The sequence below is a fragment of the Chelon labrosus genome, assembly GCF_963514085.1.
Source record: "Chelon labrosus genome assembly, chromosome: 9".
NCBI lineage: Eukaryota > Metazoa > Chordata > Actinopteri > Mugiliformes > Mugilidae > Chelon > Chelon labrosus.
In genome coordinates, this window is record NC_140359.1 from 17,422,085 (window position 1) to 17,441,188 (window position 19,104).

General features: G+C 43.1%; 1 protein-coding gene across 2 annotated transcripts in view; it reads right to left on the reverse strand.

Moving 5' to 3' along the window:
• The window catches only part of egflam (EGF-like, fibronectin type III and laminin G domains), a gene marked incomplete at its 5' end in the record, with an annotated part of 29,737 nt that extends 22,047 nt beyond the window's left edge, over nt 1-7,690 (reverse strand). For both annotated transcript variants that reach the window (XM_084552227.1, XM_084552226.1), the window contains 4 exons: nt 26-52; nt 1,035-1,121; nt 2,093-2,202; nt 7,585-7,690. In XM_084552227.1, the coding sequence (XP_084408353.1) occupies nt 26-52; nt 1,035-1,121; nt 2,093-2,202; nt 7,585-7,690 (330 nt within the window). The remainder of the gene's footprint in view (nt 1-25; nt 53-1,034; nt 1,122-2,092; nt 2,203-7,584) is intronic.
• Between the last annotated feature and the right edge of the window lie 11,414 nt (nt 7,691-19,104).

Here is a 19,104-nt window from a genome sequence, read left to right on the forward strand (position 1 = left end):
GGATTTGGAAAACTTTTTTACTTACAAAGCCTGCTTGTCCATCAAATTGCCCCTTTGAGAAAATAAGAAAAGATGTTCGCATATATTTAGATGACACATCACAGCGTGAACAGCTTCAACAACAACTTCACACCTTTCTAACCTGCAACGTATATGCGATACTGGTACCTCTGGTTTTTATCTCAATAAATTCCTAAAGCTGCTGGGTTTTCAGCGTTGCTAAAGCAGGTGAAAGAATCTGCTCTGGACTATTTTTAGCCACGGATTAGCACGCATTTGGTCCTTCCTTGGTTATTGTACCAAATAAACTACAAGGCCCATGTTCAGTCTAATAAATTGGTAGAAATTAAGACTTTTTGCACAAAGTAATAATGTGAAGTTGAGCTGATTGATACATAGGTAGTTTGCGTTTTAATCACAAGTTACTGTTGGTATTTTAATCACAATATGAGGCTTTTGCATTCAACACAATAGCATTACATTCGTGCAAGATGTGTGTAGCAGAGGTCAAAATAAAGGCCAAATTGGAGGATCAGTGTGGTTACTAATATTGACAGGCATCATGGCTGGTGTGCTTTCATTGAAAAATGCTCTGCAGTTTAAAAGCCTGTCTTGTTAAATACACAGAAATCAATTGTTTGGGTGGATGGCGCATGGGGGGTTTATGTGCATGCAGATTTGGGTAGCATCAGAGCTGATCCATGTATCAGTAGTCTCCTGCTGAGAGCAAGTAGTATACCTAAGATAGCCTACACTGTTTAAAAGTCAAAAGTGAATAGTAAATAGGTGACTGAAGGCTGAAGAGTGCTTGAGCAACACGCTGAACCCCAGTTTGCTTGTCGTGTATGTGCTTGTGTGAACAAGCATTTAAATGTGACTCTGCAACTATAAAGCATTCTGAGTACCGATAGAGTAGAAAAGTGCAAAATGTATACAAGGACATTTGCCATATGCAGAAAACATTCCTGTTTTTCAACCCATTTACTTCACTGTCTATAAATCAACTCTTACTACAGTTAAAGGTTTATTCTCACAGTGGTCAGCATGTCCAAACTGAGAGGCACCTCCATCAAGGACGCTGCTCCCACTGGGCGGCCATTCTTCATCTCCGTGTAGAAGACCTGAGCAACACGCACACATTTAATGTTGTAGAAGAAACACAGGGTTCATACTTTTCCATTGTTAAGGCATAGCAATAAGAATGCAAACAAGGCTAACGAGAAAACGCGACTATTTATAAAGTGCAATTGGCCGATGTTTGGCACATGTTTGTCTGAGTTGTGGGGAAGCTAGGTAGTTGACTAATCCTCTTAGCGCAGACATATGGTCAAAAGCAGAGCACACACAGTCATAGCGATCCACAATTTGTGGTTGGCTCAAAACAAACACTATAAGGAAGGAAGGAAGGAAGGAAGGAAAGAAGGAACTTAAACGTCAAGTCAGAATATTAAATTCTGCAGTCAGAGCACTTTATGCTACAACATGCCTACCATTGCATATCATCACAAGCTTCTAGAAGACACTAAATTAAAATTTGTGACCACATCCTTCAGAGCTATATTGCCCCTGGAAAAGCACATATTTGGCGCTGAAGAGGTTCCACCCAAACACCAGAAATTTCAAAATATCAATCTAGCCCTCAAGGCCATCTTGCTGGACAGTGAGTTTGACAGGCACTTTAGAGGAATAAAGAAGAAAGTGGGGGCCACTCCTGTCGGCGGCTTGCAGAAGGAAATGGGCGTCTATTCAGAGAAAGGAGAGGAAATTTGATTTGTGGTGTACTTGAGAAGTTCGCCAGTTTGAAAACCTTTCTGTGCATCTTGAAAAAAAGACTTTTTTAAAAAGCATATGCAAGGTCATGTTTTGGTTCACTTTACGCACAGCTGAAAAAGTTTTGTGGGTCCATATGGCAGGTGCTACCAAATCTGCTTATAAGTGGTGCTTATTAGTAAGATTGTCTTCCTGTTACGTTTTGGCGTTGCTCTGAAATCCTCTCCATCCTCACAGATGCAACATTTATTACAGTAAAATATATATAAAATGTACTGTAATGCTGTATAGGTATTATTTTTGAAAACCTGTGTGTAACTACCTTGTATCCAGTGATGGTGCTGACGTGTCTCCGGGGCATCTTCCATCGCACACTGAAGGCGGTGCAGTTGATTGTCTCCAGCTGGATGTCTAACGGAGGACTCAGACGATCTGGTTTAAACAAACACAAAGATAATGAGTTAGAGGGAAACAGAAGATATACAAGGAGAAACTTTGAATTGTAGTGATTATATTGCATAGAGTGTGGATTTTATTTTATTGGCTTTAGATGATAATATTAAATTCACAACAATATCAAACTACTAGGGGTGCAGAGTTAGAGCAGGCAAACCAAGAAATTGTTGGTGTCCCTTTGAAAAATCTTGAGAAAGGAAGCCCCCAGATGGCTAACTTTAGACATATTTAACTCCCTGAGACCTGTGATGTCTTCAGTGAATCGACAATACTCCACAAGCAATCCTCCATCCTCAAGGGTTTGCCCCTTCTATCTACCAGCTGATTGTCGGGGCAGTGGAGGGGTCCGATCCTGACGTTTGACTTGCAATGCAGTGACACGTACGTCTTTGCCCAGGGAACACGACCGACCTAAAGTATCACCAAGTACCACTCTGCATGATGTACCCGGCACCAGACAGATGAGTCAAAGATTAGCTGCTGGACACAGTGAAGCGTTTAATAGGAAAACAGACAATCGGGAACTTGTGGAGACCAAAACTGTACTAAAATAGTATGGACTTAAATTAACAATGTGGATTTTGGTCCCGGCATTCGTGTGAACTCATGTACCACCCACCTAGACCAGACCAGGCACCCCCACCCCACAGCAATGACACTCCTTGATGGCAGCAGCCATTCCCAGCAGGATGCAGCCTGACACAGGCACACACACAAAAACCGTTTAGGGACAACTAAAAAAAACATGAAAAACAGCACAAGGTGTTGATCTGGCCTCCAGATTCACTAGATCCCAAACTGATCAAGTATCTGTGGGATGCACTGGAACAAGCCTGATCCACAGAGGCCCCTCCCCTCAACCCAAAGACCCCCCACTAACAACATTCTGTTGACACCAGAGGACACCCTCAGAAGGTGGTCATAATGTTATACCTGATCTGTGAATGTGCTTTAGTTCCATTAGTTTTGAAGACAGGCAATATTAGCCTGAACAGAACCTCCACTGTATTTCACAGAGTGAAAAGGGACCATCTGAGGTGACATAACCTGTAACTTGACATTTTGGCTTATAATATCGAGTGACTTCAGATGTCATTATTTTCATGGTTCTGGGTGCTTCTGTGCCACTTTGGGAGATTGTAATTGCACTTCCAACATCCAGCCGTGGCTCGAGGGTACTTCAATGGGTTCTTATATGAGCAAGAAAGAGAAATAGCTATAGAGCTGCAGACCATCGCTGATTCTGATGACCTGCTGTATATGCATCACCAGGCTCCAATGGGGAAACATGAGCAGACAAGGACCCTCAGAGCCTCATAGTCATGCATTTGATGTCATAACATTTATACATAGTGGGTGACTGCTTCCAAAAAGCTGCAAAATTTGGCACCACAGCTGAATGATTTAAATAAAATTGTACGTTTACTTAAATATTGTTAAAGAGTAGATTACAACATGACCTGAAAACAATTAAGGTTAGTGCGTGCACACAGTTTTATCTTTCAAAGCTTGGGAACGTGATTCTGTTGGGATTTAGTTCAAAAGCCAAACATTAGCCACAATTGATCTTTCTCGGTCTAACTCAGAAAAGGGAAGACCTCGCCGGTATAGATCGACACTGGCATCAAACTGAAATAAATATAGCACAGCAGACCTCACTAAATGGAAATCTCTTGTAGCTACAGCTCTGCTCTTTTCTGCTTTTTCTTTATTTCTTGTCGCTACCCTCTTCTCCCTTTTTAAGACGAAAGCCTCTGCCCTCATCCGTCCTGCTTTCCTGTAACCTTTTCCCGGCTCTTCCGTCTGAGTGGGTAATGCAATATGTCAGCTGAATTCCCTGATCATCCATATCTCCCGAGGGGTGTGGCCCAGCGAAAGCATGGGTGAGCTGAACTCGCAGAATTAGAGCAGACAAAGAGGGATCTTCTTAAATCATCATCTCTTTGTCTGTCAACATACAGCGGCTTAAAATAGTTCTTAGCGTACAAGGTGCAGTCGGGCTGGTACAAATGTTAACACAGGAGTGAAACTATTATCTCTTAACAAACAGGAAGTTTATTCAGGACGCCTTGATATAAACCTGGTGAATCATTTTCAAGTAGTAAAACCAACTTCTGTGTTAGTCCTGTTACTGCCGAAATGTCCTCAGGAAGCCTTGCGGCAAGGCTGCACTTGAGCAAACCCTTGAGCAACACTTGCCTGAAGCCCGTCCCTTTGCACATTATTGGATGTTTGGACATTTTTTGGAATAAACACCATTTGCAGAGAGAGGAAAGTATGGATTATCTGCAAGCTTGATGTTACAGCCATCCAACCCATTTGGCAGGATGCCATTCGTATTACGAGATCTGAATAACTTGACATGTCTGGGTGCACCCACGACGACTCAGGCTGCCTTGCTCAGTGCATCAGTCGTTTCCAACCTGGAGAGCGAATCTAACAAAACTAACGACCCTGAGCTTGGAAAGTGGCCAATTATTGCCTCGGCATGTTGTTTCTACTGTGGTTGCCACTTCTGCAGCATCAGTACCGTGGGCCACCTTCATACATGAGTGAGACAAGTGAGGCAAGCTGTCCCCGGTGTGTCATCTTATCATACTTACGTGTGTGACTGACAAAAAATGATCACTTATCTGTGAGATTACAGCAATCTGCTGCGGCTAAATCCAGCAATTTGAAAAATACAATGACACAATAGCTGACATTTGCAGTATAATAAGAATTACAGTACTCTACTATACTATAATACTGTATAGAATAAGAAAAGTTGGATTTAAAAATTAGTTTTTGTGTTAAGCAATGGACAAATTAGGTAATGAGACACTTTTTTTAAATTGCACACACGGCATTTTAGTCATTTCTGTGCACTAATTCCAAATAATGTTTTAAATTTCCTATAAAATACATCAATATGTCTGCAATGACTGTCGCTAATCACACATGATTCACTTTGTCATGTTCTATGCCTGCTGTGTAAACAAGTTTTCAGACATGTTTGGGCACTATGAGGTTCCAAAGCCAAAACCGTACTAGCATCACACTTGCTTTCACTTTATCAACAGTTATCCAGCATAAACCACCTGATTATACATATACAGTATATGTGATGACACACACAGTAGCTCAGTTGTGTAGAAACTGTGCTCTCTTGAGTTCCCCTGTTGCTGTTATGCTGTTGCTATGCTGCATGGTTATGTTATGGATAACGGACAATTAATCTGGTGGGATAAAATGTAAAATAGCATCCCCCTTCAGTCTCTTTCACCGAACAAGGTGTCATGCCCTGACCGCGAGGAGATGGAAACGGTTGTTAAAATGCATGTGTTCATAACAAATTAATAACTTCACAAATGCATTACAGAGCTTCTGAACTGTTCTGTTAATAATAACGCGGCTTATTCTAAACAGGGATAAAGCCGTCAAAATTCTGGAAAGAAAAGATCACCTTGGGGAGGCCAACATCCAATTTTAACCCTTCCCTTATGCCACCAGCTTTGTTTTTTTTCTCTCTCTCTGTTTGTTTGTTTTTAAGGCTGATCTGATGTGATGCATCTGGACATTGAGCCCCGCTGACATTCACAGAATAAGGCCTAAAAGACCTCAAAACCAGAACACAAGTACAAATGTCACTGGCAGTCATGACGGCAGAACTACGGCCGCCCTCTGTACGGCAGTCTAAACTGTGGCGAGTTTACGGCGCTGACAGACAGATGTAAAAGTCAGCCCCGCGAACGCCTGTGGGTCCGAAAGAGTGAGAGAAGGAAAAATACAACAGTCAGAGAGAGTGACAGTGAGAGAGAGGGGAAGTGATGGAAAGCGAGAACGAGACAGAAAAGGAAGGAACGGGAGGGCAAAGAAAAACAGGGAGAGAGTGAGAGAAAGAGAGTGGGGATGATGAACTCAGCATCCAGGGATTTTTGCCCAAAGGCAACTCTGATGATGGTTGAGCTGTTCATCTAAAGCTTATTTTTTCCTTTTGTTTCACTTTCTTTCTTTAACAAATATCTACATACACCAGGTATACAACACATGAGGTCATATGTTTTATTTTTAACACTTAAACTAAGAAATGATCCAGTTTCATGTTATACAGCCCAGACCATACATATTTAGAAAGTGTTACTTCAGGTTCTGTGCTTCAGCTCATTTAATTTATAAATTAAACAACATTAAAGTGGAAAGTCTAATCTTTAATTTGAGGGGGTTTACAACAGTACAGAAAGAGCAGATGCAGACAGATGAAGCCAGTGTCGGCTCTTGCTTGTTCCCGGGGTCTTCTGTGTCTTAAGTCTGGTCTTTAGCAAGTGGCTCAGCTGATTAAGATGGGCTGGCTGACTGACTTGGCCAGTCAAAGATATTTTACCCCTTCGCTTCATTTCGGCTGCATTATGAGGAGCTATTGAATGATCGAGTCACACACACCTACTGTAAGTCATAACAGACCCAGCACCGTTTTCTGACAGACGACGCCGGCTTTGGCTCAGGACTCGCTCCTTTGGTTTTCCACACATTCTTCACTCACATCATTTTGGCAGACAGAAAGATATAAGTTTCGCAGTTAAATGTTTCTCGGTTTCCTTTTGAATGATTTTGCAGCGCTTTATTTTAAGTTCATCATGTTTGCTTGCATCAAGCGTATATATTTGGTTTGCAATTTTCTACTTTCCCTCCTCACACCTGCGTTTTTATAATGCACTGATCTGATACTTTCAGCAAACCGACTACCTTTAATATCTCAGAGGTAGCCTCTTGGCTTTTTTTGAGCCTCCTCATTATCTCCATCACTCGCTGTTAGTGCCTTTACTTCTCATATTGACAAACTACTCCGCCTCATTCTTAAAGGCAAGTCTCAATTCAACAATCAACTCTGAGTTATTGTGTATGAACTAAAGTCAAATTACACATTTAGTAGCCAAGTGGCCAAGTTACTTGCAATTTGTGCACTGCCGGTTAAAAGCAGGGGCATGAATTCACTGACATTGTAGCTTGGATTCACTTTAAAGCAGTTCATGTTATGTTATTTCAAATTACATATACTGGAGCATAGCGGACACTATGGAATAACTGTGGTTCACTTATTGTAAGTGCTGTGCTGCTTGTTAGGCTGCAGACTTTGAGCAGCATGTTGCAAAGCAATCCTTAGGGGCAATAAATTAATGCTGCCTTTCATGTAATAACTCAAATGTGATGTGATACATTTTTAAAGCAGGCTTAACCTTACTGGTGTAATAAAACAAATGGACACACACGCACACAAATGCTGCCTACACCCACAATGTTTCAATGTAAGCTACACATCAAACTTATTTATATTGAGATGAGACTACTTCACCTTGTCATACCTGGACGTTAACTTACCCGATCTCCGGACATTTGATCTCCTCGCACACAAGCAAATGCTGGCAGTGCAAATTAAAAAGAAAAGCAAGTATAAAAGACGTCTTTCTTTACATGCAGATTCCATGTCTTCTTTCGGTCGAAGGTTCAAAACAGGCAAATGTTCATTTTAACAAGAGTCCAAAGGAGCACGTGACTGTAAATATAACTTATCCGTTCGCTAATAAAAGTTTTCTCAGATCAAAAAAAAATAAAAAATTACAAATTTGGGATCAGCGCCATCCGAAGACACACGGGATCTGCCCGAGAGGAAAGGGCAGCTACGAGTTGACACTGAGAAGATTACAGTCTGCAAAAGATCAGTGGGACGGACACGCTGACGGACAGACAGACGGGACAGCCACCGTGCCCGTGCCGGGCGCCCTCGCAGACGATGGAAAATTGTTCGTCCCGACAATTCACGCGTAATGCGCAGTCACTAACGCAGCCGAACGGTGCTTTTTACGCATGAAGATCGCTTTCGTGCCGCGCTCCGGTCCGCGTCTTAGAAAGCAGATGAGATGGACAGCGGAGTGCAGGAACGCGGGGCCATTTAGAGCTAAGAGGATAATAAGCGTCTAATCCGCACGCTGGACACAGATGGAGAGCATGTCTTGACGCAGAGGCAAGGGAGCCACTAAAGCAACAGGCACTCCATATTAATACCGTGTCTGCGTCTGAAACTGTGATCAAAAACAATGAGTCCATTCATTAATGTTGGTCAAATCATCTGATGTGAGCAGCTGATAGTGTGCAGGGTTTTATAAATCTGAACAAGAAGAATAGTCTGTGAGTGTTTGTAAACTCTCAATGACAGGAAAAGAAGAAGAGCAATGTTTGCATGAGAGCTCAGCCCAATCACTTACTGGCACTAGAGACATTTTTCTTATCAAGGCTAATCAAAGCCAGAAAAGAGAGTGAACAGTTTTAACAGGAGGACATGATTTCTTAAAGAAAAGTTGCCCCCAGCCTTCAGGGAATCAGCCCTAATGTTTCCACGTGGAAGGCCGCATTATTAACTAGCTTCAATTTTGGTTTGCATTTTATTAAATTATCATATTATGTTAGAGGTACTCGGGCAGAAAAACCCCGTAGCTAGGGACCACTCGGATATGTTAAGCCATTTTCATTTCCACTCTGGTCATTTGCTTCAACTTAAATTTCTGAGACGTGCATATTCTATTTTCGTACAAAAGCCGTACGTGAAATGCAGTGATTACTCAGTTTGTGCAGAATCATTTCAAAAATCCTTTTATCTAATTTTCACCTGACGTTTTTTTTCCCGACACACACTTTCTGCAAAATTAACTCTTTCCGAGATGGGCACACGATGCATCACTGCAGAGACCCCCTCACGTAGTTTTGCATGTTTGCAATGTAGCTCAAAAGCACACCTAAAACACAGATAGCTTGTATTGCAAAGGTTAAATTAATATTTCCCAGAGGCCCTGCATTTAATGGCAGCACTCAGCGACCAGTTCATTAGTACTGGGCTGGACCCCTTCTTTGAGGCATAGCTCAACAACAACTCTCAGGTGGGCTGTGACATTTAAACAATACTAAATTGGCAGTAACTAGTGTGCTGAGAAAATAGCCCCTACACGATTATACCGCCACCACCAGCCTGAACTGTTGATGCAAGCTGTGCTTTCAATCCCATTCAAATGCTACATCAGAAATCCCTCCAGACTCACCCATGTCCAAATACTGGTGACCCCCAGCAAATCGCAGCCTCAGCTTTCTGCTCCTAGCTGACTGGAGTGGCCCTCGGTGTGGTCTTCAGCCGCTGTGACCCGTCTTCTTCAAGGTTGTGCGTATAGAGACGCTCTTCTGCATATACTCCAACTGCGGTTGTTTGAGTTACTGTTCCCTTTCTATCGGCTCAAGCCGTCCATTCTCCTTCGACCTCTGCCATCTACAAGGCCCTTTCACCCACAGACTTGCCGCTCACTGGGTATTTTCTCTTTTTCAGACCATTCTCTGTGAACAGAACAGCCTGTCGTGCACCATCTAAAGTCTTAAATCTCCTTTTTCTGTGTTTGAACTTCAGCAGGTCTTCTTGACCATGCCTGCTGAGTTGCTGCCATGTGATTGGCTGATTAGATATTCGCTTGAACAAGGAGTTGAACAGGTATACCTTATAAGGTGGCCAGTGAGTGTATGGCAGTGAGGTCAAATCAAAGGTGCTGCATTGCCCATGTGGTTTACTGCTGCAGGTTCAAAAACATGACACAGCTACATGAGTCATTTTGCTTTCAATCTATTGGAATTAACTGAAAAATCTGCAGGGTTGATCTGATCTGCAGAGCCACATATTTATCAGCTGAACTGTGGTCTTTGCCCCACCAACCTGCACAGTGTTCCCTGCTTACAGCTTTTCATTCCTACCTGAATGTTATGCATGGTTACCGACATAGTTTTCTGCTTCTGTAATCCTGTTCATTCTTAAACCAGCGCACTGTACAACCACTAAGCTTCTCTCCAGTAAATACTCTGAATCCTTGCTTTATCCACGGTTTTCATTCGCTATCAATCTCCAATGAATCATGCCTCACATACAGTATGTCTTGTTTGTAACATGTATTTTAGCAGGATGTTTATCCAGGTGCATGTATGAATGTTCCCTTTCTTCTGTCACACCTCCCTCTTTTCTCTGTCTCTCTACCCAACCAGCCTCAAGCAGAAGGCTGTCCTTATGTGAGCTGAGCTCTGCTGAAGGTTTCTTTCTGTCAAAAGCGAGTTTTTCTCTTGCTACTGTTCCCTGATTGTTTGCTCTGGGGTTTTCGGGCTCTGAGGCGGTTCTTACCTGTTTAGCACCTCAGGCAAACTTTGGTACTTAGCTCTTCTTCCCCATGGTGTTAATTTGGCTGTGGAGAATCACTACATTACCCATCAGTCGAGAGTCAGGACTAAACTAATTCACACCTTGATGGTGTCCACACTGCTTCTGTATTCATGTCATTATATGGTTTATACATAGGGAGGTCCATTATGTGATAGATCCCTGCTTTCCCCCACATCTCCCAATACGTCTGTGACTGAGATTTTCTGCCCAGAAGCGAAGAGGCTGCTTAATCATCAGAAAGTTTTAGGGAGCCCACCTTGACCGAGAAAGTGAAATCATATCAAACTGATGGGACGTGGTTAGGAGGGCGTTAGAAAAGGGATCACACAGATGTACTGCATTGTAAATTAAAACACCAGATCATTGCCACTTTACATGAAAAGTAAAAATGATCTGGTTTGAATGGGCGGCTGTGGCTCAGTAGGTAGAGCGGGTTGTCCACGAACCAGAGTGTTAGCGGTTCGATCCCCGGAACGTGCCACATGCCGAAGTGTCCTTGAGCAAGACACTGAACCCCCAGTTGCTCCCAGTGCGTGGCACTGGTGTGTGAATGTGTGTATGCTTGTGTGAACGAATGGGTAGATGTGTCTGAGACTGTAAAGCGCTTTGAGTGCCAATAGGTAGAAAAGCGCTATATAAAAGCAAGGCCATTTACCATTTACCAAGGCCAGCTGATCAAATGATTCTTCTGACTTACTTATCTGTATCACTTCAGGTGCAATGACGGCTGGGATAGGCTCCAGGCCCCACACGACCCTTCACAGGACAAGTGGTTACAGAAGATGAATGAATGAATGAATGAATGAATTCATTAATTAATGACAATAAAATAGCTGCACGCTTCAGAGTCCTGGAAGCGTACAGCTCATCGAAAGACTTCAGACTGCAGCCGATCAAATGACACGCTGCATTCCGCTCTTGTCCTTAGCAGGGGCTGCAGCTGAGCTGGTGAGGATGGATTCGATGATGGCAGTGTAGAAGTGCACCATCATCGTCTTTGGCAGGTTAAATTTCTTCAGCTGCTGCAGGAAGTACATCCTCTGCTGTGCTTTTTTGATTAGGGCACTGACTGCAGCATTGGCAGCGTTCAACTCCAGGTTGTTATGGCTACACCAAGTCACCAGGTGGTCAGTCTCCAGCCTCTAGACGGGTGGTGTCATCCACAAACTTCAGGGGCTTGACAGACTGGTGACTGTAGGTGTAGCTGTTTGTGCCCAGGGAGAAGAGCGGAGGTGAAAGGACACAGCCTTGAGGGGAACTCGTGCTGATGGTACGGAAGTCTGAGATGTGTTTTCCCAGCCTCACATGCCGTCTCATGTCAGACAGGAAGTCTGCGATCCACCTGCAGGTGAGTCAGGCACGGTCAGCTGGGAGAGCTCGTCCTGCAGCAGTGACAGAACGACCGTGTTGAAGGCCGAGCTGAAATCCACAAACAGGATCCTGGCATATGTTCTGGGGGAGTCCAGGTGCTGGAGGATGAGGTGGAGGGACAGGTTGACGGCGTCATCCACAGATCTGTTTGATCTGTAGGAAAACTGCAGGGGATGCAGGAGTGGATCTGTTAGGTAAGGTAAAGCACATTTAGCACAGCCAACCTGATAAAACACAAAGACCCAACACAATGCAGACTTTACTTATGCACTGGAGACAGCAGCAACAAACTTTGCATCCAACACAAGAGACGTGTGAGAAAAATGTCCAAAGACAACTTGTGGAGTAAAAACAAGAAGAGCTCTTGAATGCATCGCTCTCGATGATCAGCCGGTGTCGGCTACTGAACCCAAGACTCCCATCAGGCACCACAAAGCAGAAACCCTCTTGCCAAAGATGCAGGACTTTGAGCAAAAGGCAATTTAGCAGTCTGTTGCAGAGTGTTTTGTTCTTCAGCTTTAACGCTGATATTTGGACAAGGAGCGCCTGTCTCTCGTCCGAACAGTGGAGTGATGTGAATTTTACTCTTCACTGAGTTGTTCTTGAAGACAAGGAGCGTCAGGGCTCGCACAACAGTCGAGACGAAGAAGATACAGTCCTCAAAGCTGTTGCACTTTTATGGTAATTGTAATGTTTATGGTGGAAATACATGCAATGAGTCGGCGCACATCCCTGCTTCTGTGGTGGGTGTTTGTTGAGCCATTTGTCCTGGTGGTGTGTTCTCAGCTTCTTCTCAACTTTCCATCGGTGCTGTGGCTTTTTACCTGTGTTTTACAACCAGGCAAAGCAATATATCTGATATATCCTTTATGGATGTAGCTTTAAAACTCCAGTACCTGTCCAGCTGTCAATCAGCACCTGACAAAAGATACGTCAACAACGCTCTAAAGAAGACCTTGGAAACAGAGAGAGCAGAGGAAAAAAACAAATCATGCCTGTATGTCTGATCTCAGAAACCACAAAGTTAATGCTTCTCCTCTTACTGACACTTCCCCCCCGAGGATTGAAGCTGATTGAAGTGTTGACAGCTTTCAGCAAAAATGTTGTCTTTCATTTTCTTTCCATTAATGGCATTCCTCTTTGGGGTCAGAAAGCCATCTCATAACAGCCATAGGAATAGTAGCTCTCAAAAAAAATATCTAGTTCAGACGAAAAAATAATCTGGTGTCATCATTATAACCACAGTCAAGTCTTGGATATGTTCACCAGTGATGTGCGCTGCTAATTATTATCACAGGCCTTCAGATATTACCACATTTTATCATTCTTCCTGCCTTAGGCTATGTAAAGTTGTAGTAATTCCTACAACTGACTATTCATCTTTACATCACATACACCGATCAGCCACAACATTAAAACCGCTTACAGGAGAAGTAAATAACATTCACCTGACTCTGAACTTTTGGACCTGGCATTCATGTGGATGTTACTCAGACGTGTACCACCCACCTAGACCAGACCAGGCACCCCCACCCCATAGCAATGACACTCCTTGATGGCAGCAGCCATCCCCAGCCGGATGCAGTCTGACACAGACACACACACAGAAATAGTTTAGGGACAACTCAAAAACACATGAAAAACAGGACAAGGTGTTGACCTGGCCTCCAAATCTCAAACTGATCAAGTATCTGTGGGATGTAGTGGAACGAGCCTGATCCACTGTTATTTAACCTAGCCCACTGATGAAAATGGGGTTGCCAAAATAATAGAAACATGTATAACATCTATTGTCCACACGTTTGATCCCACACGTAAAACATGTTACGTTAAGAAACTCTTTATTCACAAACATTGGACAGATCTGAATAGATATATAGGGTCACACATTAAACTAGGTAAATTCAGTTTTAGGTCTTTTTCTCTCATGACAAATGTCAGATTAATTTTTTTTTTGGTCACTCTTGATTCAGTGTATTGTAAACCTATACAAGGCATCATCTAGTATGGATTTTAGTATAAAAATTAAAAATGCAAAGCCTAAAAACCAAAAGTCATAGCATGGCCTCCCCGATTAGCTGTGTAGACTGCAACAAAGGAAGTTTTAAAACTATCCAGCCACTTATCAGAGGCATCACTGAGACCGACTATACATGTACGTGTGCAGCAGCTGAGCAGGTGGATGCTGGGCCGCATGAGAGAGAACTCAATACTTCCATCTCCTGGACAAATACAAACGCACAGCAGAAGACTGAGAGAGACGGCAACAAAAACAGAAGCACACACACTGTGAGACGGACAAAGTCATACATATGCCATATACAAAAGCCATGTGTAACATTATTTTCTCTTCTGGGAACTAAGCTCATCCAGACTATGAGGCGAAAACAACGTGGCTGTAATATTATCCAAGTAAATAAATGGTTTGTTACTTTTAATGGAAACAAGCAAATTAACCAGATTGCTGGTTTAGAAAATTGTTGAGGTTCATGAAAGGAGCAAAAGAATGCAGCCACAAGCGTGTAACATGCTTCGTTTGATGTTAGAGGAACTAATTGTTTCTTTCTCACCGCACCACAGAGATCACTAAAAGAAGCAGGATAAGCTGATTTTATGTCGTTAATCTATTACACATCTGATGTGATGTGAACAATCAACCTTCAAATATTTTTATCTGCTACATGCTTGGGTGCTATTGCAACCCTGCATGTGAAAGATCATAAAAGTTCATTTCATAATCTCTACTGATGCAAAAATAGGATGCAAATGCTTTCTTTGCAAACGATGTAGGTTATTGATGTGCAGTTAAAGATGAAATAAAGAAAAATACCTCTATCAGGTGTGAATGCCACCAATATGCTGCAAATGTGGACATATTGGCGAACACATTGATGCCATCAGTGGTAAACAGTGTCCACTAGTGGTAGTGTTTACATACTGCATGCACATGTGCAAGGAGACAGCACATCTGGATTCACTGTTGTCAGCATGGTTCCTGATATGGGTTAGAACATGACCAAATGTGATGTCTCTCCAGTTTTTATTACTGCCGTGTAATTACACATTTAGGTTTTGCACAGTCACCCACTTTGGGATAAATGCCACATTAACCCACGATTACAAAACTAGAGGCAAATAAACCGCAAATGGTTTATTTGCGCTCAAACATAATAAGTGTTACTGACCTCACTTTAACATTTCTGAGCCAACTCCCCGAAGGTTCGGCTCAGCGGACAACATCCACACTCACAGCTCCTGTAGTCCGATCGCTCTCACCCCGAGGCTCCGGCAGCACCACAGTGCATGTGGTGTGGATTACTCTCCAAACACTGCTGCTGCTATGGCTCGGCAAGGAGGTGCGATTAACCGGGTCTTCGGAGATCCATTCGCCACCTAAAATCTATGAGTAGCTATAAAATCATCAGCAAGGGATCTTCCTGCTCTTCCACACGAATTCATTCAAGCTCAACTCCTAATTTCTTTGGTGGAACAAGCTCTAATGTTAAGTGTGTCAAGGTCCGACAACTATGAGTATCATCAGAGGGTAAAATTATTATTGGCTGGGGCTGGGATGATAAGTTCAGAAACTGGCATTAGTTTCAGCACCGGGATGTGAACTGAGCAACCTCTCAAACTCTGGTTTGAGTTGACTTCAGGGAGCAATATATGACCGGCTGACCTTAGCGATTGCTGGGGAAACGCACAAGCTAACCTTTTATAGTACGTCCATCTGGCATGAATAAAACAGGAGTTCACAGCAGTTTGGACTCATGCAGCAAAGACACTATCAATGCAAACAAGCAAATTCGGCTGCAAGTTCAGTAAATGATTTTCATTTGGATATGCTTGGACGTCCGGCTACCAGACATTTAGGATAAATTGCTGAGAAAGAAGAAGTGTAATTATTCTTGTTCCTAGATAACATTGTTTCACACGGGCTGCACAGATCCTCTTTTCATGGAGTATCTCCAACAATTTGTCAGTGTCTGGCACATGCATAATGCTTGCAGTAGATGTTTGATATGTGCTGTTCTGTTTTGTATTATTTCTATCATGAGAGAAGGGAGACAGATCCAGTCATTATTCTGACTGTAGTATCGTCTAAAGCCCTTGTTATTAATGGAATGTGACAGCATAATTGTTGAAATATACAGTGCTGTATTAAATGGAAAGTTCAGGACTCCTTTGTGCAAGCCAAGTGATTAAAAATTTGAAATACGTTTCACAAGTTGTTTCTGCCTTTAAACTGCAGGGCCTAAGTGTCAAAGCATACAGGGTGTCCTGTAACAGACATGATCCAATCAGAAACGCTCCGATGCCTGAGCTTTTAAGGGGCAATGGCCAGTGTTTCGGGGGCTTCTGGTGGGCCGGCTGTTTTATTTGCGGTTCGTTGCCTACGATCAAACTATCAAAGCGAGGCGCATTTGCTCGCTGACAGGATGTGACAGAGCAATCCACCAATTTTGTTCTCCACACGGACAACGTGGAAACAAAAGCCCCCTCACACGAGACTGATCAATGTCACTTGGGGCTACAAGCTGAAACCAGAAAGCTTCTGGCACCAAAACCACAGACTGTATACATGCACCGATCAAGCATTACATTATGACCACCTTCCTAATATTGTGTAAGTCTCCCTTGTGCCTCCAAAACACTTGTGACTCATCAGAGAATGGACATGGGCCTTCTGAGGGCGTCCTGTGGTGTCTGTCTGTTGTTAGTGGGGGCCTTTGGGTCCTATGGGTTGAGGGGAGGGGCCTCTGTGGATCACTCTTGTTCCAGTGCATCCAACAGATATTTGATCAGTTTGGGATCTAGTGAATTTGGAGGCCAGGTCAACACCTTGTGCAGTTTTTCATGTTTTTTGAGTTGTGTGTATGCCTGTGTCAGGCTGCATCCTGCTGGGGATGGCTGCTGCCATCAAGGAGTGCCATTGCTATGGGGTGGCGGTGCCTGGTCTGGTCTAGGTGGGTGGTACATGTCTAAGTAACATCCACAAAAATGCCAGGTCCAAAAGTTTCCCAGCGGAACACTGAATTGTCACAAGGTGGCAAATGTTATTCACTTCTCCTGTCATAATCTTGTGGCGGATCGGTGCATGCAGATATGTGTTTTAACAGCTTATGCTAAACATAGCTCAAAATAAGGTCAATAATAATGGGTGAACTGACCCCGTGCAATTAGTCTGTTACATGCGAGTCAAACTGGGCCCAAAAGTGGCTGACAGATTCAATTACAGGTCAGCCCCCCAAGTAGCCCCCGTGCCTTACAAGAAAGCAAACGGACATCTGTTTGGTGTATTTGTTGCTCGGCGAGGGTGTAATTGCTTGAGGATGAGGTATTTCCATACAGTTAGGGAAGCAATGCAGAGGGGAAGGGAAGCCTCTCCTGAGTGATTAGTGGACTAACTTCTAAGAAGTCAAGTGGAAGAAAACCGTTATTCTGTAGGACTCTACAACATATTCAGACGCTCAAATCGTTTTTGCACGTTCAGCGGAGTGATTACAATACAATGTGCACACACCGACACAAACATGAATCATCCTGAAAGACTATACCTCAAGGTTCTCCGAGATGTGTCTGTACGGTATGTTTACACATCTGCGCACACTGCACAAATGCCTTCGGATATATGCATTTCACATCAGCTTTGTTCATGGGCTGCTGTAAACTTTGAGGCCTTCCTGAAACTTGACTGGAGGAAATGGAAAGATTTTTTTTTTTTGTTTCTGGAAAAGAAGAGTCTGTGTGCACCAGACCAGCGGTACGTTTTATCCACGACGGTCACTTCAAAAGCAAAGAGAAAATGAAATACACGTCTGCTGCTTGTAAAACGGGGCATAATGAACAACATGAAAGGGAGAAAGTTTGCACATTTGCACTGATTCTCATGCTTTACCACAAGAACTCCCCCCCCCAAAAAAAATCAAAAACACTTCTGTTTCTTTAAATAGCAGAGAAATTAGATCTGCTGTCTGTCGGCCCCTGGAGCATTTTTCATCTGACTGAACTGGATCATCACCCATCTGGACTTTGAATCAGATACGATCGTGTGGGTTATATTGTCGTACATACACTTCAAATCGTTCGTTCTGTCTACCTTGAATAAATTGTCCTAAAACATTACAGCTGTCTGAGTTCGGTTAGTTTTAATATAAAATATAAAAATATTTGAACTACTCTGGGAATGAGAGCACTTAACAAAGAGGGTGCATAAGCTCCTCAGATCTCTTCCACTCATCTTTGATGTAGCTGCAGTCGTTCAACATACACCGATCCGCCACAACATTAAAACCACTGACAGGAGAAGTGAATAACATTGACCTCACATTTGGTCAACTTTTGGACCTGGCATTCGTCTGGATGTTACTTAGACATGTGCCACCCACCTAGACTAGACCAGACAACCCCACCCCATAGCCATCACCATCAGGATGCAGCCTGACACAGGAACACACACAACAACGAACAAGGTGTTGACCTGGCATCCAAATTCACTAGATCCCAAACTGATCAAATATCTGTGGGATGCACTGGAACAAGACTGATCTGGGTTGAGGCCCCTCTCCTCAACCCGTAGGACCCAAATGTCTCCACTAACAATATATTGTTGACACCACAGGACACCCTCAGAAGGCCCATGTCCATACTCTGATGAGTCACAACTGTTTTGGATTGACCTACACAATATTAGGAAGGTGGTCATAATGTAATGCCTCATCTGCGTAGTCTTGCCAACATTTATTTCTAATTAAAATGATCAGACTTTTGAATTTTTTAATCAAAAACGTTGGTTTCAGCCGGTAGTCTGACTTAAACCAAGCAAAAAAAGAAGGGCATGAGATCAACAGAAATCTATCAGAGTGAAGGCTGTCTTTAACATCTGACACAATTTCATTTGAATAAGATTTACTTTTCCTGAAATGAAGGAGAGGAAATATTTTCTCAGGAAATTACCCACTGAAATCGTTCAGCTGTAACGGATACCACATCAAAGCCCTTGACGTTCACTGTCATTTGCGCTTCAGCTGGAAAACAGTGTGATTTTGGGCACACTGCGGTTGTAAGAAGCAGCGCAATCTACTCCGTCTGTTTAGACTGGCTGATTAGAAACACGTTTCCCGTCCAACGTCAACCAAACTGGGAAACTGTGATGGGGAGTTCGGTGGATTGTTAGTGGAAACTGTGAAACTCCTCTCTCCCTCTCGGCCATCTGAGTACACAGAACGAGCCTCTTTCATAACTTTCTCTCACCACCTCTCCACCTCAAGTTCAGGCTGCCGTCT